Source organism: Notechis scutatus, chromosome 2 (assembly GCF_049901735.1).
Source record: "Notechis scutatus isolate UNSWTSFEM ecotype Mainland chromosome 2, rNotScu1.2, whole genome shotgun sequence".
In the NCBI taxonomy this organism is placed as follows: Eukaryota; Metazoa; Chordata; class Lepidosauria; order Squamata; family Elapidae; genus Notechis; species Notechis scutatus.
Window position 1 is genome coordinate 93,458,019 of NC_142010.1, and position 24,396 is coordinate 93,482,414.

The following is a 24,396-nucleotide window of genomic DNA, read 5'->3' on the forward strand; positions in this document are numbered from 1 at the left end:
TATCAGAAACCAGCATTTCTATATAGGCTTGTTGTAATAAACATAATTTAAATTAGACAATTTGTCCTTTTTGGTGCAATATCAAATTGTAGTTTACTTCAGCCTACCAGAAGATGCTTAAAATCTTGGCTTGTAGTATGTTCTACAGAGACAAAGGAGTATTTGAATATGAATATAAATTGAACTAATTTCTGTAATACTAGATCATTATTCAGCTTTCTATCAATGTTTTAAAATACAACCAATGTTCTCTCTACACAATATTAGCATAGTAATTTTAAATATAATGTTTAAAAATCCAATATTGAAGACAAAGAGATGATATTACTTTATTATACAGTTCTTATTTTCATATTTAGTCTATAGTCAAGATAAGTCAATATCTGCTTATAAAATTAATTTCATAAGACTTATATTTAATGAAAAATGTGTTCCATTATTAATTAAATAACTTTTGAAACAACACTGCTTTCTACTACTTTCTATTTTATATTCTTTTTTTTTTTTTTTTTGTAAATTTTATTTGAGTTTTCCCAAAAAAATACAAATAAAACATCTTTTTTGAAAGTAGCATAATGCCGGGTTACATTTCTTTGTACAGACACAAATTCAATTTCATGCTCATTTTTATGTTCTATTCCATATCTTATTACTGTTTTACATTTTCTGCATAGCTTCTCCCCTCTTTTAATTTTCTCAATTTTATTTTAATTATCTCGTCTCAATTCAAATAATTATATTTATATATTTTGTCTGTCCTGTTTCAATTATCTATTATCTTTTCTCATTAAACAAAGTTTCTCCTGTAGTTACTGATTGGAGTATGACGCCTTTATATCTTTTAAGTTTATCCATTTAACTCTTATTTAGGCTTCAATATATACCCTAAAGTTATAACATTCAATATAATACATAACTTCCATTCGGATTCTGCTTAGTACATTCTTAAAATACACACTATATTCTTAAAAAAAGAAAAAATTATAAATATATGTAATTAAAACAACACATTCCATTCCAATTCAATTCTATCGTTAATATTAATATTCATTAAAATCTTAACTTCTTTAATATTACTTTTCAATTAAGTATCATACTTCTATGGGAACAATTATAAGCTTTCCATGATTAATTCCCCCCCCTTCACTTATATTTTATAAAACATTAACTAATTAAAATGTTCCTGTCCCTTCCTAATTCAATTGTGCCTTCCTAATTCGATCGTGCACGGTTACTGTCTGGGCTCGCTGCTGGAGCGCCCTGAGCCGGCTGGTTTCAGGGCTAAGCCACCCCGTAGAGGTGGTGAAGAGGGGGGAGACAGCCAGCAGGGTTGAGGAGAACCGCATCTCTTCTCCTCAGCTGGCCATTACTCCCTTTCCCGAAGGCAGTTGCAGCGGTGGTCAGAAATGGCCACCACAAAGGAGAACTCAACCGGAAAAGAATGTGCAGGAGGAAGATAAGAAGTGAAAGTTTTGGCTGACCAGGTTAAATTGTAAAAGCAACAACTAAGGTACCCTGGAATTTAAACTTACAAAAAATAACATCGCTCCCAAAGAAGAGTCGGAAGCAGCGAAGGAAAGTGAAAAGGGAAAGGTTTGGCTTTTTTTTTCTTCTCTCTCCTTCCCTATACTGACAACTGAGACTTAAATAAGAAATTGGAAAAATCCGCTTTGATATCAATAGGCAATTAAGCTGAAAATAAAACAAAATGCCAAAGGGTTAATAAAGATTTCTGGACATTAAAATTTTTCTTTTTCATAAGCAGGAGGGAGAGAAAAAGAATAAGGGCAGGATCTGGAAAGAGGGAGGAGACTGCCTGGAATTAAAAAGAATCTACAGTAAAACTTCAACAAGACTTCTAAAAGATACATTTTAACTGAAACTTTGCAACTAAATAGTAACCCCAGGAAGAGAAAGTGAAAAAAAGAGCAAAAAAGAAACGGCTTGCGTGTATTTGGATTATTTGGTGATCTTTGGATTCTTGGTTATTATATTTAAATGACTAAAATCAATCGGGTGGTTGTTTAAAAATTTATACAATGGCACCACTTCTGGATGAATTGAAAATGGAACTTAAAAAGTACAAAGAAGATGCACAAGAAGGGAAGGGCTCTTTTAGCTTCGTTTTTCAGTTCTTAGAAATGGAGATTTGGAACTATGAGAAACAACAAGAAAAGACTGCAAAACAAGAAGACTGGGACAAAGAAGAAGCCATCTTTAATGAACAAGCAATTTTATGTGGGGAAGAAAAAGGAAAGGGGGGAAAGAGAATGGAGAATTTAAGACTTAAAAAAACAACCAAAGAAAAGAAAAATAATTCGAAAAATAAGTATAATACTGGAAAGCAACAGAAAAGGGGAATATAGAAGAGAGAAATAGAGGTAGAGAGACAAGGGGGTAAAAAGGAGAGAGAGAAGAAGAGAGGGAAGAAGGAAAGGAAAAGAAGTTACAAAGGACCAGAGCAAGATATAGAGAAACAGGACCTATTTAGAGATAATGGGTGAAAATCTAACTGAAAAGGGGATTCTGTAAAGGTACATAAGATTGTATTGTTATATTAGTAATAGAAATAACTTTAGAAAATTGGAAACAACGTATGATTAAAATGAGGGATGAAACAGTTAGTGTAATTTAGTGAAATGTTTGTGAATAAAATAAGTGAATAATTAGTTAATGTTTTATAAAATATAAGTGAAGAGGGGGGGATTAACTATGGAAAGCTTATAATTGTTCCCATAGAAGTATGACATTTAATTGAAAAGTAATGTTAAAGATGTTAAGACTTTAATGAATATTAATATTAATGATAGAATTGAATTGGAATGGAATGTTGTTTTAATTATATACATTTATATTTTTTTCTTTTTTTAAGAATACAGTGTGTATTTTAAGAATGTACCAAGCAGAGTCCGAATGGAAGTTATGTATTATATTGAATGTTACAACTTTAGGGAAAAGATATAAAGGCGTCATACTCCAATCAGTAACTACAGCAGAAATTTTGTTTAATGAGAAAAGATAATAGATAATTGAAACAGGACAGACAAAAAATATAAATACAATGATTTGAATTGAGATGAGATAATTAAAATAAAATTGAGAAAATTAAAAGAGGGGAGAAGCTATGCAGAAAATGTAAAATAATAGTAATAAGATATGGAATAGAATATAAAAATGAGCATGAACCTGAATTTGTGTCTGTACGAAGAAATGTAACCCGGGATTATGCTACTTTCAAAAAAGATGTTTTATTTGTATTTTTTTTCTCTTTGTGAAAACTCAAATAAAATTTACAAAAAAATAATAATAATAATGGCAAGAAACTTTAGACAACCCAGATAATAATAGTAGCATTGGGAAAATGACAGCTGATTTGAGATCATTATGATTTTTTTAAAAATATTGAAACAACTCTTTCCCAGATAAACTACAAACAATTGGTGAAAGGTGTATGAAAAATAAAACTGAACCTCAATAAGAAAAGAAATGACAAAGATAAGCACGTGTGCATGTTACATTTATTTTATATTGTTTATTATCATCTTTTGTTGGCTTTTGTTTCTGATTATAAATAAATCATTTTTTTAAAAAAAATCTTTCTCTGTCCATGCATGTGTGTGCACACACAAACATGAGTCTTTGTGCCTCACAAGCCAGATCTTGTAGAGGAACCATCTCTAAATTAATCTTTTTAGAGAAAGAAAAATGAAAGGCATTTTAGATTTAAGAGAAAAATAAAATATATTGAAATAGAAAGACACAGATAAAGTGAAGTTGTTAATAAAGGTCTGAAACTAAATGGTATAATCCTAAAGGTGAAAGAAAAGCTTTGAAGTTCCTAGCCGTACCACAGATAACAACAATGATCTAATACATATCGATTTCACAGAAGACAATGTTGAAAAAGCACTACGCAACCTAAAACCATCTCTATCTATTGGACCGGATGGAATATGTGCCTACTTCTTAAGAAAGCTATCCACTGCCATAGCCAAACCTCTAAGCATAATCTTTGAAAAATCTTTCAGAACCAGCTCCTTGCCTAACCTATGGTCACAAGCCACAGTCATCCCCATCTTCAAAAAGGGAGACCCGAGCCTAGTTGAAAATTACAGGCCAATCTCCTTATGCTGCGTCACCTGTAAAGTCATGGAATCAATTATTAACCAATCCATCATCCTTCACTTAGAGACAAATAACCTACTCTCCAATAAACAATTTGGTTTCAGAAAAAAACTATCCTGTAATCTGCAACTCTTACACTGCAAAAACATATGGACGACACAACTCGACCAGGGCAAAGCAATAGATGCAATCTACATAGACTTCTGTAAAGCCTTTGATTCAGTGGTACACGACAAACTACTCCTAAAAATAAAATCCTATGGTATCTCTGGACAACTGAATAACTGGATAGAAGCATTCCTGTCAAACAGACAACAAATGGTCAAAATCGGAGCGTACTATCAAATCCAGTACCTGTCAATAGTGGTGTTCCCAAGGCAGTGTTCTAGGACCAACTCTCTTCATACTCTACATAAACGACCTCTGTGATCATATTAAGAGCAATTGCGTTCTCTTCGCTGATGATGTAAAGCTGTTCAATACCACAGACAATACTGCTACCCTACAAAAGATCTTGACTATGTATCAGAGTGGTCAAACAAATGGCAACTTCAAATCTCAACAAATAAATGCTCTGTCTTACATATTGGCAAAAAAATCAGAAAATAAAATACAAGCTGAATAGTCAAGATCTTGTTGATGACTCAAGCTCTGTAAAGGACCTTGGAATACTCACCTCTAATGATCTAAGTGCTAGAGCCCACTGCAACTACATAGCCAAAAAGGCATTAAGAGTTGTTAACCTAATCCTATGTAGCTTTTTCTCTGGTAATATCACACTACTAACCAGAGCATACAAAACATTTGCTAGACCAATACTCGAATACAGTTCATCAGTCTGGAACCCACACTACGTATCTGATATTAGCACAATTGAGAAAGTCCAGAAATATTTCACAAGAAGAGTTCTCCACTCCTCTACTCGTTGTAGAATACCTTATGCCACCAGACTTGAAATTCTAGAACTTGAAAACCTTGAATTACGCCGTCTTCGGTCTGACTTAAGCATGGTATATAAAATCATACATTGCAATGTCCTACCTGTCAATGAATACTTCAGCTTCAACCATAACAACACAAGAGCACACAATAGATACAAACTCAAAGTAAACCGCACCAAACTTGATTGCAGGAAATACAACTTCAGCAACAGAGTGGTCAATGTCTGGAATACTCTACCCGACTCTGTAGTTTCTTCCCCAAACCCCAAAAACTTTAACCTTAGACTGTCTACTATTGACCTCACCCTTTCCTAAGAGGTCTGTAGGGGCGTGCATAAGCGCACCAACATCCCTGTCCTATTGTTTCTCTTATTCTTTTATTTTTCTTATATGTACCCATTTCATGTATTCACAACTATGTATACATTTATACTTATTATCTTGTAAACAATTGGCAAATCAAATAAATAAATAAATAAATAAAAAGTTGAAAGCTATCACAGTTAACCCCTGGCTGAGAGTAAACAACGGATGCCATGTAAGCCATCTGGAAGAAAATAGCTCAGAATTTAGGAAGCAAATAAAATATATGTAGTGAAACAAAAATATATCAAAACATTGCATTAAATGTCTATGCTGAGACATAAACATCTTGGAAGAAAAATATGTTGGGATAAAATGAGAGGAAATACCGGTAATTATAATAAACTCAGGGGTTGTATATACATTGGAAGAAAATCAAAATCAGTTGCATAAAAATTCAGGATGTTATGAACCTTGGATTGATACTAAATGAGCCAAACACTTACCATTGAAGTGACATAAGTGAACTGGGAGTAATAAAATGAAAGACACTGCATTAAGTCTGGATTTATTTAGCTATAATGCCATCATATACTAAAAAGACAATGAAAAAAAAGTCAATGAAAGCTGTTGGTACTGGATCAAGAAAGTAAAAGAGCAGGAGCTATGAGTCCAAGATGACCCCAAATTACACATCAGCTCTGACTGATGATATATGTCCCCAGGCAGAGTTAAACATGAATAAGCTTCCCAGAACAAGAGGCTTTTAAAACCTAGAGCTATTTAGCTTTACCAGGGTTGAGCCAAAGCATTTCCCTCCATCCAGATCCCCATAGACTTCAGGCACTGGGAAAGGTCCCTGAAGATAGGCCCATTGTTCTAGACAATGATATCTGTGTGAAAGTACACCCTTATCTTATTTTCCATATGCATTGTGAGCTCTTCAGGAATCAAGGCTCTTAAGTTTGATGTTTAGAAGAGTCAACATTTTTTTTCTGCTTTACATCCAACCAGAAGTTGTAAAACAAGCATGACTCCAAAGATTCAGTTTATCCATAACTTTATTTTGTCTCTGGCTGCCTGAAATTTGTTGTAACTGTCTAATTATCCATTCAGAATCTTCTAGGTTTCATGATTTTTTTCCCTCCTACTTTTTATCTGCGTTCACTATTTCTCTTATCCTACTTTGGTTTTGCTCACCTTTGAGACTGAAATGATAAGACTATTGCAGAAGTTATTCTGCATTCTTAATGAAATAATGAAATGAGTCTAGAGCCCATAATCTCCACCACACATTTCTTCCAGGCCAGAGAATTAACTTCATAAAACTGCTGGATCTCTATCAGAATGGTCAGACTGCATGGTATAAAGGAGAAAAAGAGCATTCCAGAATTTTCCAGAACATACATGAACTACTAACTGAAGGAAGGAGATCAAAGACGAACAAAACATTTTTATCCATATACACATCAACACATATTTTCTGGACTAGTGGCACTGAAGATCAAGAATATAATTACTATCTGAACTAGCCTTTCTTAATTTCTAGTGCACACCATATTATTAGACTGTGTCTAAATAAAGAATTCATATTTTGATTCACAATCACTGTGAAGTATGTTTCTTTAATTGTTTACAGAGTGAAGCCTGTCCTCCCTTTTCCTTTGAAACGATAATTAAATAAGTCTTGCTCTCTGTTCTAAATCCACTAAATTTGTCCCCATGGTCTATTTAATCCCCCCTAATCCACCTATTCATGCCATCCTATTTCCAAAGTTTTTATTTTATTTCCTCACTTTTCATTTTTAACTTTAAATTATTATTTGCATTAATATATTATTTTCTTTGCTGAAGAGATAGACTGAAGTATTGTTTTCTGCAGCATGATTATCACTTTTCCTTGCTTACGTGGGTAAAATAAATCTGTGTAGTTTTTGAATTTGAATACTTATTTCAGCTAACAATTCCCCATTGTCTGCAATTTTGAGTGAAAATTTAGCTAATTGCTACTTTGTTATTAACAGATTAACAGAGTTGAAAGGGACCTTGTAGGTCATCTTCTAGTCCACCTCCCACACCCTAGCAGGAGACCCTACACCATTTCTGACAGATGGCAGTCCAATCTCTCCTTAAAAGTCTCAACTGATGGCGCTCCCACAACTTCCGAGGGCAAGCTGTTCCATTGGTTGATTGTTCTCACTGTCAGAAAGTTTCTCCTTACTTCTAGATTGAATCTCTTCTTGATCAGTTTCCATCCATTATTCCTTGTCTGGCCTTCAGGTTCCTTGGAAAATAGCTTGACCCCCTCCCTTCTGTGGCAGCCCCTCAAATACTGAAACACTGCTATCATGTCTCCCCTGGTCCTTCTCTTCATTAAACTAGCCATACCGAGTACTTGCAACCATTCATTGTATGTTTTAGCCTCCAGTCCCCTAACCATTTTGGTTGCTCTTCTCTGCACTTTTTCTAGAGTCTCAACATCTTTTTTATAGTGTGGTGACCAAAACTATTATTGATTGCCATCACTTCTTAACAATTATAGATTATATATTATCCTCCTTCTGCAGTTGTTTTGTAAGTCACAATGAAAAAAATCACAATATCTCCGTCTAAAAATATGTATGTATCTGCAGTATTGGAAAATATTTTGGTTATGATTGATAGCCCTGGCATTTTATCCCCACTGAACTTTGCTTTAGTTACCTTACTCTGACAGCCTTAACATCATGTAGGAGAGCTTTATATGTGCACTTGATGCTTTCCCTTTAAAATAAAAATCTATATAGGAAAAACACTATTGCTCCAAAATCTGTCAACCCTGAAAATTAATCCAGGGCTTTTCCTGGTTCATTTGGTCTCTCATTTATAGCATGGAAAATATTCTAGAGCAAAAACCAACTTTCATTAAAGTGATTGGTCCCTTCCTATCTGAGACTCCCTGTGTTTTTAATTATCTTCTTTATTGTCCCCAACCCCATTTATGCTGCTTCTCCTCATTAGGCTTACAGGTCAGCCAGATAGTTGGTACCATTTAGGTCAATTTTAAATCACATGTTTAATGATTACTGGGGGAATTTGTGTTCTGTTGTGACAGCAGTTATTTAGTAACCCAAAAAGGTGATATTGCAAGCTTCAGTCTGCAAATAATAAGTAAATGTAGATTGTTAACTCTTTCTTCTGGAGTAAATGCTTCAAAAGGAGATAATCAAACTAGGGAGTTTTTTAAAGGAAGCAATCAAGAATGGATACTGATTACTTACATTTGTTTGTTTACAAAATATAGTTAAAATAAACAAATATAACCAAAAATGTGCATAACACTACTATAGCCCTAATTAACAAAGGCTAGCCAAACTGTCATACCATGAAGATATATTGATAAGTCTCAGTCTATATTTGCGGTATGACATTTGACTAGCCAACTTAATTATCTTAACTCAGACTTAATTATCTGAGTTTGGGTTGCAGAAATAGCATATTAAGGGATGTTTCTCTCATGGAAAATCCTTAAGAGGTTTTCTTTTCTTTTTCTTTAACCTTAGAACAGCCTCTCAAATATATTGGTGACCTCATTCATTCCATACATAAACAAGTTGATCAAACAGCAAAACTGGCTAAACATGTGAGATATTTATAGTTTAAGAGAAAGAACTGCTTCATTTAAATATATTTATTTGACTAATCAATCAAGGATGTCTGCAAGGTATGGTCAAAGAATCAAGAGGGTAGCCATGGAGATTCAATACATATAAAAATTAGCATGACTTCCATCACACTGTTCCAATTGCCATCTTGACTTTTTTCCACATGTCGTATAGGGGGTATAATGAATCGTGGTTACTAAACTACTACAACAGTAGTCCCAAAAGGTGGCAACTTAAGGAAAATATTCTATAACACGACTGAGAAAACCTTGCCTTATATTTTAAATTTTACTGCTGGCTGTAGTAACAGCCCTGTGGTGGAATGTGGTCTGGATTCCTGAGAGGGAAGGGCTATATTCCAGAAGGCAAAGTGGCAGCGGAGCTTGAAAAGACTGGTAGGGATTCCTCCCAAAGGTTTGTTCCAGTCTAGCAATTCTCAGAGTATATCTGTAATTATGCAAATAATTGCTTTCATTTGGCAAGATTTCTATCTACAAGTAAGAAACAATAAATAAATATTAAATGCTATTCAGAAGTAACTCATATTTTTTAAACAGTTGTTTATTACATTTTTAATGCTGCCCATCTCCTCTACAAGATGAACCATTTTCTTGGTTGCTGGGGACGCCTGACAAATCCATAATTAGATGATCTAACAAGCATAGGTGTGTGTTTTTTCAAAAAAAAAAAATCCTTCAGAACTGTTGTGCTTCTGTGTGTAATGGGTAGATTAAGCTGGTAATTTTGGGAGCAGGAAGCAAATCATAGCAATAAGTAAACATCCCCAGGATTTCATCCGAAGTTATTTAACAGGCACAAAATCCTACAAAAATAATTAGTTATCTCTTTATTATTTAACTTTGGATTGATGTTAACATGATTCATCTAGTTAAATTCTCTCTGTACCATTTTGAAATTACAAGGTCAATATTTCCATTGGAACAAAACCGGCATATAGTTTTCTGTTGAATCACATTAATGAGAAGAGAAAGAAAATACCCTTAAGACTTGCAATTGTGCTTACCATAAACATAAGGGAGAATTTGCCATCTAATTAGCTTCAGAGGGGCAGCAAGTAAGAATTGTTAAGGATGTTAAATGTAATATTTGTAGAAAGCAGAAAAGTTGGCTTGGGCACATTTTTAATTAAGAAATTGTGCTCAGTGTGTGTATGTTTGTTTCTGTAGATATTTAATAGCCAGCAGTATTCAGATTACATTAACCCAATAAATATAGAGAGGAAAGACATGATTAGTTAAGATTAAAGCAAATGCAAATACAAGAAGAGATCCTTTTCCTGAAATTTACAACTTTTTTAATTACCTCAAAGTGAAAACCTAGTTCACTACTTCTCAGATTTCTAGATCCTAAATTAAATTGTGGGTTCACATTGCTTTTCTATCAGAAAAACAGGAATAGCAACCTGAACTCCACAACCACATGCTGTCATGCCCCTGGTGGAGACTGACTCTGAGGGAGAGGAGGAACAGCGGACAGGGAGTGGAAGTGTGGCTCCGGAGGTTGTGGAGGAGACTGGGGAAGGGCAGAGGCCAGCTGAGCATTCAGAGGAGGACCCAGGCCCATCCCCTATCCATCCTAGGGCACGCAAGGAGAAGAGGATAAGGGAGAGACATGGTCTACTTGGGAGGAGAGGGCCTTGATCCTCTTCATGGGCTGCAGGTGTGAGAACTGCATAAGAGCTTGGACCTGTGTTCTGGCAAATGCTGGAGACAAAGCATGTTTTATTTTGGTTTGAGGTTATCTTGATTGGCGTCCTTTCAACAGATTGTGCCTTGTTATCTCCTTGAATTTGGTAAATACATCTTCTGTTCCGTTGTGGAAATTTCTTCATTGTAGTTTGTTTAGTTTTTATTTTCACCTCTATCTGCTCATTAAATTTCAACTGTATTGCTTTCTTTTGAAGATTATTTTTGAGTACGTTTTATCTCCAACTGAGAATTATTGAACAGTGGAGCCAAGTTGGAGGCATTAAAGGACATTTATTTACGTTTTAGATTTTGTTATGTTTGTGGTCATCACACATGCAGCCCCACCTTTGAAGTTCATGGAGCCCCATAGACAAAAAATAATAGTATAATATCCTGTCATTTTTCAGGCAGAAATGAAAGAAAAAAATTCTAAGAGGTCTCAAAAATCCTAGGGGGAAAAAAAATCAAAACTCCTGGCACGCCCCATATTTGCAACATTAGCCAACACACTATAGTCCTTGACTATATTAAGTGTGGTCCTTGAGCCCCCTGACATTACTCACCACTATAATAAAATGTAAGTGTGTGTGAAGTAGCATAAGAATCATAATTCACCACACTCAAGGCCTTTAAAAGTCAAGGTTCTGTTCTCCATGTTGGCCAAATAACTTTTTCTAAGAAAAATGAACATTGCTATTGGACTTTTTCCATTTTAACTCATGCTGGCAGCATTTCTTATTCCAGGTGGTAAATCTGAAGATTTTTTTCCAAATGGTCCTTCTGGACCTGTGATCTAGACCCTGACTGAAGAATTCAAATCAATGAGAACAATTTAAAATGGTTTGAGGAAGAAGAAAGGGAGATGCACTGGGATAACATTTATTGATAGAACAAAGATTCACTCTTACCTAGTTCAGAAGCAATTTATGAATATTGTTAAGAATTATATACATGAGTTTTATATATATTCATATATTCTCCAACATCAGAAGTATATGAAACAAAAGGGGCATGGGATTGTGATGGGTCAGACACGACTTTGTAACAACAGCACTATGAATGAAAAGTCTGAAATGAACGAATTGCGTCCAGATTCCAGCTACTAAGCCTTATAGAACACAGTGCTATCTATCTATCTATCTATCTATCTATCTATCTATCTATCTATCTATCTATCTATCTATCTATCTATCTATCTATCATCTATCTACCTACTTACCTACCTACCTACCTGTATCTATCTTTCAGCTATCTTAGTTAAGTGAGGTACAAACTTATCTATTTCCATAGTTTATACATTACTAACCAAATATATATGTAAGAACATTGGATTGGTTAAAGATACTAATATATATAGCAGTCTGTATAATTAATTCAGCTTCATTGTTTATGAACTTGATAAAATTTACACAGATATTCCAGAGCATATCTCTATTGTTATTATGGTGAAACATTTTAGGCATTTGTGCATATCTCTGCTTAATATACACACTTGTCCAAAGTAGCTTTCCAATCTTGCCATTTCTGCATTAATTTTAAATCTGGGTTTCAGCTTTCTGAATTCTAGTATATATTGCAATTTGAACATTCATATATATTCAGAAAGTCCCATATTTATTACTTTAATAGTCTCATGAATTTCTCAGTATACCTAATGCATAGTGGATAATATACACTGTTGATTCAGAGAGACATACTCTTTTGTAGTTTATAGGGATGGTATATCAGGGATATTAAAAAATTTAGGCAGAGAGTGTGTCAGGATTAAAAGCGAAACAGAATTTGGTTTTCTCTGCATCAGATCATTAAACATGCTGGACTATATTCTATCATACTAAAAGTTAGAATTTGGTGAATAACTTTTGGAGATTTTCAAAATTTGAATTCCAAATATTGTTCCTTATTTCATGCTGCTCTGAATTTTTTAACTGCATCATTCAAGCTCAGCACCCAACACTGTTCTTTCATCAAGAGAAAGGCTTGATTCTTGTTCTAATTTGGGACTTTTGTGTCCCAACATCCCAACATATCAGACTAACAGTATGAGACAGCATCCCTTAGATTATGTTGTTCTAACATATAAAATATTAGGGTTTAAAGATTCTCAATGGAAATCTAATTTTAAAAAGAAGCATTGATAGTTTACATTGGGTAATCTAAAGAGCCTTCTGCAAAAATGTCCAAAGTTGCTAATTATATTATAAATTTAGTAACTTCAAATTAAAAATTTACCAAACACGATGCACACAATGAATCTTATAGTTTATTATATGAACATATATAATGATAAACACCATCTAGCCTTGGATCACTCATTATCACTCACAACTGGGGCAATATACAAAACAAAACTCAAAGGTAATACATCATTGAATAAAAGCAACAAAGCAACAACAGTGACAATAAGAACATTTTTATACATGAACAAAGCTGACCCACAAGGAATGCCAAGGCTACCTCTTAAAATGGAAATGTTTCATACAGATAATTGTTTTATTTTTGTATTTTAAAGTCATACAATAGGAGGCTATTTTAAGACCATCCTGAAATATACAATTTAATAAACAATAAAGTCACAATGAAAAATCTGCCAGCAGCAGCAGCAGCATCACCTCTTAAAATGCAACAAAAAGGTTATGCCAAACAGCTGTATCAGAGCCAATGCAAAATCTCCCTTAATAGCAAAGCTGTATTCAGTATGAATATCTATATAACATATTTACAGCATGTGTTTGAACATTACATTATTACAATTATTCTGCTTTTTTGAGCAAGGATTCCTTGGCTTCAGATATACTCACAGTGCAATTCTATACATATCAGCTGAAAAGTAAATCTCATTAAGTTCAATGGGGCTTAGATCCAATGAGGTTTATTCCCAGCAGATACAGAATTGTTGCTTCTTAAATGCAATCTTAAGCATATGTATTCTAAATTGTTCCATTAAATGGAATGGGGCCTTCAATAGTGCTACTCTTGAGAAAGAAAACACTCAGACAGATAGAACTGAAAAGGTATTTAGCTGCAGCATTTTTACTTTGCCTTCTTACAATAAAATGGCAATGAGAAAGTAACTAGTAGCATTAGATGTATTATGTCCATCAATAAAGAATACATTCCACTGCTTTTGCTTTTCATTATAATTCCTTATTAAGGAATTCCAAACTGCCACTGCCGTTCTTTGTTTATGACACTGATTTATTTATACTGGGGAATAATCCTTGAACATATTTCTTGGTTGCTCTGGTACAAACAGGATATTTAAACTCTGTGCCATATTTTATTCTGTTATTCTTTTCACTTGTGTTGTTTTTTGAGCTGGGGGAATTTAATGGTTATTTGTCAGCATTTTAATCACACAATGTATGTTTTAATTTCTGTTATATTACCTTCAATGTAAGCTATGAAGAAATCAGTGATGAAAAATAGTAAATTCTGGAAAGCCCAACCTTAATCCTATCATTAACTTCCCACATCAAAATCCTTTATCAGTGTTCTCTATGTCAAGGAACATTTTCTTTTGGCATTCAACTCCCAATCAGGCAATATTTCCCATAAACTAATAATAAAACTGTTCCATTATAAAACAACTTATAATATCTCATCTGGGCCATCTAGAAAATTGGCCAGAAGAATCAACAGTCATCCTAACTCATTTCAAACTTTTTATCAATTTATTATTTTTTATAAATACTGTTTTTATAAATTTATAAATATTATTTTAATAAAAATTCAAGGCAGCAATCATACATAATACTCCTTTGTCCTCATATTTTCTCATAGCAAAAACCTGCGAAGTGGGTTTGGCTTAGAGAGCAACTAGCGCAAAGTCACCCAGCTGACTTTCACAGCAGAGGCATAACTAGAACTACAATCTCCCAATGTTTAGCTTGATACCTTAACCACTGGCTCAAAGTCAAACTGGCTCTCCTAATGTAATCAAATATTGTAATCCACCAAGAATGGCTTTACTATGAGATGGGGAGCTATGTAAATATGATTAATAAATAAATAAATAAAATGGCAATCCATCTCAGTCTTTAAAATAGCTTCACCTTTTATACCAGATGATAAAAAGTGCTTTGGTCTTGCTGATAATCCAACCGAAAATGTGGGTCTTTCAATTTTCCAACTCTGGTTTAGAAAGTGTTGCTTTATTAAAAGATTTGGTGCACACTCATTCCCTTTATAATGGAAGTACTAATCATAATGAAACTAATCTACAACCTGCCAAAAGAGGAGAATAGAAGATTAACAATCCTATCCAATTTATTTCTACTAGGACTGTCACATAATTAAAGAATTCTTAGTTGCTCATATGTTTTAGATTGATTCCTTGATCAATAATATTTGCATATAAACAAAATCTAAATGCAGCTGAGATTTTGGGATGTTGAAGGAAGTTAAAAGAACTTCTGATTTAATTCAATGGACAAATGTTACCATTTCATTCAAGGAAAGGCTAGCTTTCTTATTTTCTATTTCATTTCTTATTAAATGTGGGCCACCACTGCCAAAGAACCTGCCAAATAAGCAAATGGATCCTTAAATCATAGTCCTGCTGATTAGATTTGCCCTCAGCAATTAAAACTGTCCCTTACCAGTTAATCTGCTATAGTATTAATTGATTAATTTCCTAATTAAACCTTGCACATATATTTCTACAGTTGTACATCATTTTAACTTAGTGCCTTATAAGCAGAACACTCACTGGATAAAGAGAAAACTAGGTAGAACTAAACTATACAATACAACAGTTTTAACTTTTGTTGTAAAGCAATCCTTGATTTAACTAAAAAAAATAAACAAAACTTATGAAACATCTTTGTGCCATATATCATATGTGAATTAGCTGCCCTGGTTGCTGGTCTGCTTCTGGTTGCAATTCAATTTGTTGGACATCACCCTTAAAGCCCTGCAAGGCATGGGTCCAGTCTACCTGAGGAACTGTCTCACCCTGGCCCACCCCAGCGCTGGCAGGGTAGGCTTACTGCGTATCCCATCACTCAAGGAATTTCAGCTGGTGGGATCCAGGAGAAAAGCTTTCTCTGCTGTGGCTCCTGCCCTCTGGAACATCTTAGCTTTGGAGATGAGATTAGCTCCCATCCTCCTTACATTTTCTAAGAATTTATGACCTGGCTTGTTAGGTGGCTTGGGACCTAATGGGAGAGCTTCAGACTGGAGGTGATTGACTTATTAAAATTCAACCTCACCTACCCCTGTGTGTCTGGCAACCCTTCTTTACCATCTTCTGTCCATGCTTTTAACTGTTCGTGTTTTTTATCTGCTGTGTTTTTTAGAATGGATTTAATTTTTTTGTTGTTTTTATATTGTAACCCTTCCAGAATCATTGGATATAAAATGGGTGGCAAATAAATTTTATAAATAAAATTTATACATGACACAATTTTAAAGGATTATGAAAGAATTCATAATTCTGGGTTAGAACAAAGGTCCCTATATTGTCATGCTTTGTTTTTGATCATGGGACACAGGATAACTCTACAAAGCTTAGAAACAGAGTATGAAGGGAAAATTGGAAGTCTAAAAAATTCTTCAGTCAGTCTAGAGGCATCTCCTAATAACTCACAGAATTCAGGACATCTAATCAATGGTGTGCAGAACTTCAGGGATGTGAATCTCATATTAATGCTAGTTCTTTATTGCCTTTCTGGGGTGAGGCACAGTTGTTTCTCATCACTCAAGGTTTTTTTAATGTTAACAACTTATTTATACCACAACAGAGCTTTTTAATTAATCTTACTTTTGCAGTCGACTGGCTGTTTAAATTACTTGCTTAGTTACTGTTTGCTCACATATGCTAAGATTTCTGCCTTTTTCCACTAAATCTCTTAGATATTGAAGAATTTAAGCCTTACCACAAGGAAGGGGCTTATGCTCAGAGTTCCTATTGTCCAAGCACCTCACATCTCCTTCACAAGTATTCTAAATCTCATCTTCATTGATTTGGACAGCTTCTAAAACACTATGAGTAATATTTTGGAGTAAGGGGAAGTTCAATTGTATAAACACAAATTTTGTGTATTGTCATATGTAACCCATAATATAATAATAGATAGTAGAAACACTAATAGAAAATACAAATCCATAATAATCTCATAACTCAATTATTAATCATAAGGAAGGAAAACAGCCCTTTGGGATATTTTGTGGAAACATATTTTTTTATGCTGGATCCTGTTGAAAATATAATATTCAGGAAAGAAATAACATGGAGTTTATAATGGTTTTCTTTCTGAACTGTGTCCTTTATTTTGTTTTTCCAAGAAGAAGTACAAAGTATATTTATTGTAGGAAGTAAGAAGATATTTATAAATCAAAGGATTTACATAACCCTACTATCATGTTTTTATTATAGCCAGTCAAATATCTCTTGAAAAGCCCTAAGTAAGAACTGAAGAAGCTTCTTGGATAAGAAGCAAAATATTTCAAAAGAAAAAAACCCAATAAAGTCTTTTGGAAAAAGCAATTCTGGGACAACTATGACTGGATGATTGAGAATCTCCATAGACATCTCTTGGAAAACTCACAAGCAGATCATGAGTTTCCAATTTCCATAAGTTGCATTTCTTAACAATTTATATTAAGATCATCTTGTCTTAAAGATTCTATTCTATGAAAGGAATGTTTCTAGCATTTGTGTGTTTTAGGTATTATTAAGTTGGAGTACAAGGTTTAATTAATGTATGTGTTAAATTAAGTCAAAATATTACAATTCTGTAGTATTAGCTTGGGGGAAAGCCTACCAAATCAATTTTCTATATCTTTTTGGTGCATATTGCAATATTAATCAACTAAGTAGGTGTTTCCAATTATTCTGAAACTGATTATTTAAAAAATAATTTTAAAGTACAAGCATTTAAAAGTTTAACAAAAGCAAGTGTATTCTATCCTTTTTAAGATTAATCTAGGAGAAAATACCTTTCTTAACAGGTAAGCATTGGACATAGATAAAAGAAAGATGTAGCTTCAAAAATATTTTAAAAGGAATAAATTTGCTTTGGTTTAATGAATTAAAAGTACTTTAATGGGGTTGAAGACCTGTTGATTACATTACCATTTGTTTACAGCTGCATAAAATACTTCGAGAGAGTGCTTATTAAAAATAAAATATAATCTCAACATGGGAAATAATCAGTCTTGAGTTCTGTCAAAAAAAATTATACATTCTAACAAAATCGCATCACTCCTAAAAGAAAAATGCATTTTATGTAACTGTTTCCTTTATTTTTAAACAAAGGTTAGCAATCTTGATGCTGCTGATTAACATGAAATAAAGCATATAGAAGATTAATCTTAAAGTGTTTATTTTTACATTTTTCTAAAATATTTCACTATAGCAGGCATTTTAATGTGTCAGATTTACTAGAATATAGGACAAATTTTGCATTAATTGTGAGTGGATTGGTATAAAATGAACCGTTACTGATTCTTCTCAGAAAGAAAAGCAATTCTACATTCCATGTTTAGAACTACGGACAATACAAATTGCAGTTATGTTTTCCAGTCACCAAATTAATTGTTTTCTAACTTCAAAACTAGCTTCGAAACTCACAAAAACCATTTTTTTTCCTGGTTTCATTATATAGCGTAGAATATGACTTCAGGCAACAAGAAGATAGATTTCACCAAGTTTTGAAAGCACTGGATCAAGTGGAAGAGAGCCCTGTTTTGGTGACACTGCAAAGACAGCCATCTGATCATCCAGTTCCTGAGAAACAGGAAATAAGAAGAAAGGCAAAGAAAAAGAAATGCTTTTGGTGGATTTGAAAACCTTAAAAGATGGTATCAAACTTGAGATTTAGTCTAAATCACTCTTGGCCCATCGTGAATAGACTTTACATGTATGATCCTCATCTTCTCATATGCTCTGATTTTCTTTTTCATTTATTGATTTGCGGTATTTCTGCTTTGCCATGATTCTAATGTTGGGATGCAAAACTAAGGGCAGCTAGGCAGTAAGGGAAATATCAGAGCATGAGGTCCATTCAGGAAAATAAACATTTATTTTAAAGCAGTAGGAACCAGATGGAAAGTATTATTGCGGGGTTGTGGCAGCGGTGGTGTTGGTAGATACTTTGGTCAGAAATATGCCTTTTCTAAATCCATATAGAGCTTAATCTAAAAAGTTAAAACTCATACAATGTAATGAGAAAACCACTGACTTGGTATTCAGTTCAAACTATTCTGAAACAGAGGACAAGCAGGCCAGTAAAATGAAACTTTACCTTTCCTTCTTTCCATAACTTCCTTACCAAATAATTCTGTCATCTGAACATAACACGAGTGTGATGGAAATAGGAATTTGTTTAGCCAACTTGATTCAGGATTTTCTGGAGCTGATAGGTTTCTGTTTATAGTTATTTTTTAATAGCTTTGTTCCCTGACAAATTGCTTTATAGCAATTCTGTATCGATTGTACCAAAGTGCACCTAACATTTTTTTCATTATGTATTTGTTTTAAATAATCAAAGAAAGCAGTCAGCAAAAATGTTGAGACAGCAAATATGTTAAAATTATTCGCTCCAGATTAAGTACCAAATTTTATTAGAGAAAACATGGCTTTGGGGTGAAAACCCTATATCTGTAGGAATCCATCTCAGTCATAGCACTCCTTTTAAAACAAAAAGTGTTGAACTATTAATACTTATAAATTTTGTTTCAAAAAAACTTAATCTAAAATTAATGTACAGGTAGTCCTCAATTTATGACCCCAATTGAGTACAAAATTTATGTTGTTCAGTGAGAAATTTGTTGAGTGAATTTTGCCCCATTTTTTAACTTTTCTTGCTTTTTTTTCCGCGTTGATTAAGCAAATCACTGCAGTTGTTAAATTAGTAACACGGTTGTTAAGTCAATCTGGTTTCCCAATTGACTTTGCATGTCAGAAGATCGCAAAAGGGGATCACATGAGTCAGGGACACTGCAACCATCATAAATGTGAGTCAGTTGTCAAGCATCCAAATGAAATCACATAGCCATGGGGATGCTACAAAGGTCATAGGTGTGAAAAATGGTCATAAGTCACTGTTTTCAGTGCTGTTGTAACTTCAAATGGTCACTAAACAAAATGTTGTAAGTCGATAACTACCTGTACTATATTTTACTAGGAAGAACAACAATAAAGGATTATAAAATAAAGTGTATTATTAAGAGAGTCATCCCAGACTTTAAGAAACTCAGGGAGATTCTTGACAAAAGTATTTACTCAAGACACAGACTCTTTGATTTGAGGTAATTCCCTATACAACAAAGTTCAGTCACTGTAGAAGAAAAAGTTTTGCAAACTTTCTTAACATGAGAGATTTCAATTTGTCTCCTCTTTAGAGGAGGTCTTATATTCTAAAGGGAAAAAAAAGATCTAACTCATGAATTAGAGTCACATGAAAATGAACAGAAATCAAAAATTGAAATCAACCAACACACAATAATATAGTATTGGTTTTTGATTTGTTCATTAAATATACAGCAAGATTCCTAATTCCTCCAGGAGACATTTCTTCAGAAATGATGATCTGGAAGGAAGACAGAACTGGTAAACATGTATCCTTGTCTTTTCATTCATTGGTGGGAGGGGGTGTGGGGCGGCTGAGATCAAAACCTCCAGTTCATAGAAAAGGGGTTCTTCCTACAATATATATCTTTTCTAGATCTCATTCAATAAGTGGAAACATGGAAGCAATTTGTTTTTTGAAAATTTCATGAACAGGAAATGGAAGGGGTCATTACATATTTCTATATAAATTGAAAAATAGCTTTATTTTATTATTATAGTTAACTAGGCACAATATACTGTATATATGACTATCTGAAAGCCAAAAAAAAGAGTAAGTTCAAATTCTGAATATTTATAATATAGCAGATTATCAACAATACTAGCAATTTTAAATCAGACAGAGAAAGACATCCATGGTTTTCATGAAAGATATTTCTTAGCTTACACCAAGAGTTTAAATCAAAATGTGGTTTCCAAATAGTTGGGCTAAATAATGTTAAAATTTAATCTATTTTACAACCTGCTTATCATGAAAATACTGTGTATAATTCTGTGAAATGAAATATTTTTAAAGGACTAGAAAATTTCATTAAGTGCAAGCTCCAAAATACTGAAATAATTGGCAGCCACGAGACTCGAGTTATTGATGTGCCTCTAGTAAAGGTAAGGGTGTTTATTCCAGCATTTTACCAAAGCTGTACTTATTGAAATAGTGGATCATTTTCACAGGCCCAAATCCTAATAACTGAGGAACTAGATGAAAGAAATCCCATAATTTTCAGCAGTCTGTTATCATGACTGGCATTCAGCTTCAAATTACAATCCATCAGTTCCTATTGTCTATCCTTCAGTCCATAAAGGTGAATATTGGCATTCTAATCAAGATGAGGCAGCCTTATAATCCAAATTTAAATTTCTTTGCTGGATCTAGTCTTATCCTATAGGCCAAACAGAATATAGAGCAAAAAAGAAAAAAGGAAGAAAAATGATGCTTTGTTTGATTTGTAACAGCAATCTCTTTTAATGGTGGAAGAGAACCGTCTACCTCTTTCTTTCCCTTGATCAGCCTTGAGAAAGATGGACAAGAAAGCCACCTATTAATGAGACAGACCCAACACCTTGCTGAGGCATTTCTTTAAAAAAATGCCTTGCTGTTAAAATTGAAAATGAAATACATGGGGAAAAAACTGATCTAGTTTAACCCAGCAGAGCAAGTATATTAGTAGGTGCGAGCTGTCAGAAGAAATTTTAGGAAGGGGAAAAATTAGGCTCCCTAGCTCCCTAGCAATTTAAGAGTTATTGACATCAGATTTATTGCTCAGTATTGAAAAGTAGTCCTTTTTTTTCTTTTTAAAAAGTGCTGATAGCAAAGAAGTCAGTACTGAGGAGGATATCAGTGCATATCCAGAAGACCTTAATAGTAAGACTGTATAAACCTACTACCAGGTATAGGTTTCAGTAACACTAGCTGTATTCAACTTATGGTATGCTATGAAAACATGGGGAAAGAGTAAGGAGGAGGAACATTTGTAAAATATTGTATAGCACACATTGCATATTCTGAACTTATTGTACTTGAAATTACTTTGCTCAGCAGAAAATATTATTTTGTAGGAAGAAAACTGGATGAATAAAATGGTCTTCTTTGAACCACATCTTCAATAAAATGATTATTCCCATGGTACAATAAATACCTTCTCCTTTTACTCACAGCCACAACTCTTGATAAATAGACAGCAGACTCTAATATAAATTACTTTCCTGATGAACTGTACTAATCAGATATAATGTTTTGTATATTTCTAGATTCTTTTACTGGCATAATCTCTTTTGCAATAAATTGACATATTTTCTTCTGTCTCAGGACTCAATAATTTCTTCTTTCTCAGGACTCAATTATTTAAGAACTATGTTTACGGTGATTGAAGTTATGCAATTATTCCAATTAGGGTGAAGATTCAACAGCTGTTTTCCTAACAAGTCTTTCTCCTTATCAGTTTTTACAAGACATGACGAAAATTCCGTTTCAGGGTGGCATTCTTTAGGTGCAAGGCAGCTAAGCTTTTCAGAACTGCTCCTTTTCAACATAATGTTGAAAATCCTCATGCAGGAAACTGAATCACCTGAACACCTGTTTACAGATCTGCATCAAGAGTCAGTACTCCTGCCTTTCACAGCCTGTTCAGTGACCATCTGGACCAAGTAGCTGTGATGAGAGTTTCTTTTTAATTCTACCTCTTTCTCTTTGTTTTTTCTTCTTGAAGGAGCAACAGTAAATTAATGGGCTCAAATAGCCTTTTGTAAGGGAAAAGGAACTCAAATGAAAAAGCTGAATAAGATCAGCAGCAAAGGAGAACCTCGGACAAGTGTGTTCCCCTATCTGAACATTTATCTGAGAGTAAATACCATTGAATTCGGTGGGGCTGCATTTAAGAAAGCATTGTTAGGATTGCCCTGTCTTCTACAGCATGACTATGCATCTTATAAACACAAGTAGATTTTTTAAAAATCCTTTCAAGTTAACATATGAGATGATTTGTCAAATTTGCAGTTTCTTGGAAATGCTCTCCCAGTGCCACAGTGTTTAAAAATTGCAAAGTTCTTTAAAATTGCAATTTTTTTAAGGCAAGTTCCAATATTTTGCTGCCTACATAGGAGCATCTAAACCATTGAAATATAATTTTCTATACACATTCACCCAGGGGTGGGTTTCTACTGGTTCTGTCCACCTCTGTAGAACCGGTAGTTCTGAAGAGCAGCAGACATAGAACCGGTTCTAAGCCTGCTGCTGTTTTGCCCACCTGCCCGCCTGGGCTCTTACCTGACCTTTATTTCCTGCTTTTTCAACTGCAGCTGCTTTGCGCAACACAGCTGCGGTTGAAAAAGCAGGAAAAAGGGGCGTTTCCAGCAGCTCTGTATTGCATGCAGCGCTGCTCAGCTGTCCGGGCAGCTCAGCAAGTTGTAAATTGCACTCGCGCGACTCGCGTGACCAGTAGTTATAGCAGTCAGATCCCATCCCTGCATTCACCTCCCTACTCAAGCAGTTATCACTTATCTTCAAGTATGTTAAGAGATTCCTTAAAAGTATTTGGAAAGAGTTCCAAATACTCTTTGGAAAAAATTAAATGCAAAGGGCAAGTGAACAGACTTACATCAAAGAAAGGAACTATAATTGTTTTCTTATCCAACCAGCTTCAGGTGTCAGAAAAAGTCTAGTCATAATTTTTTTACTTTCCTTATTTTACTAAAACTGATAAGCAACTGGAATATATGTATTTCCTTTAGATAATTTGTACATTGTTGGCTAACCCATGACATTTCAGAGCATAAAATAACTGGAAGCTGATTACTCAGCAGAGTTTATCTGTCAGAATCTAAAGCACAATTACAATTGGCATAAGGCAACAAAGCAATCCAACAAGATTTCTTATTTCAATGTCCTTACTTAGCAAATTCTCTGAATTCCATTAGCCACTGGCTTAAAATCAAAACAATTGTAGAGTCATACAAGACTTTCATTCCTGAATTTGGCTCTTTCCAATCAATTCTAGATATTTCTAAGCATGGCCAAATTTAGGGATAGTCCATCCAGGTGACCCATCATGGCAATGTATTCAAAGCTCTTGATTGCAAGTGGTAGGATTCTACCAGTTTCCCTACCAGTTCGGTGATCGCACACTTCACATGTGCACACACCTAATGCAGGTGGGCAAGCAACTTTCCAAACACCACCTCAGGCTTTGCTGTGCCAATCAGATGAGAGGATAAAGAACATAAAAGCACAGGGGAAGGTGGGAGAACCAATCTTGTGCTTTTCTTTTCTTTCTCCTCTCAGCTGATCGTCGGAGCTTTTTTTACTACCAGTTCTGTCTGAACCAGGCCGAACAGGTGGCATTTCACCATTGCTCTTGACCCAGCCATTCTGGGTCAAGAGCAGATAATCCCAACTGGACAACAAATTTATCTTCGTTTGTTAAGTTGCTAATAGTGGCTGCCCCGATTCTGCATTTGCACCTTTTGCTATTACTAATATTGCTAGTATTATTATTACTCAAACAGCAATACTGTATTGTTTACATGAATATAAAATAATGTATAAATAATTCTTACGTAGTCAAAAACATATTGATTAACATACATCCTGGTGTCTTATATAT

The 24,396-nt window shown here is 34.1% G+C and overlaps 2 protein-coding genes across 2 annotated transcripts in view; one reads left to right on the forward strand and one right to left on the reverse strand.

Annotated features, from left to right (window-relative positions):
- Nucleotides 1-18,599, forward strand: part of INSYN2B (inhibitory synaptic factor family member 2B) — a 35,541-nt gene extending 16,942 nt beyond the window's left edge. Inside the window, exon 3 of the mRNA XM_026688556.2 lies at nt 18,333-18,599. Within this exon, the coding sequence (XP_026544341.2) occupies nt 18,333-18,513 (181 nt within the window). The 3' untranslated portion in view covers nt 18,514-18,599. The remainder of the gene's footprint in view (nt 1-18,332) is intronic.
- DOCK2 (dedicator of cytokinesis 2) overlaps nt 1-24,396 on the reverse strand; it is a 316,367-nt gene that overhangs the window by 187,821 nt on the left and 104,150 nt on the right. The gene's annotated exons all lie outside the window — the stretch shown is intronic.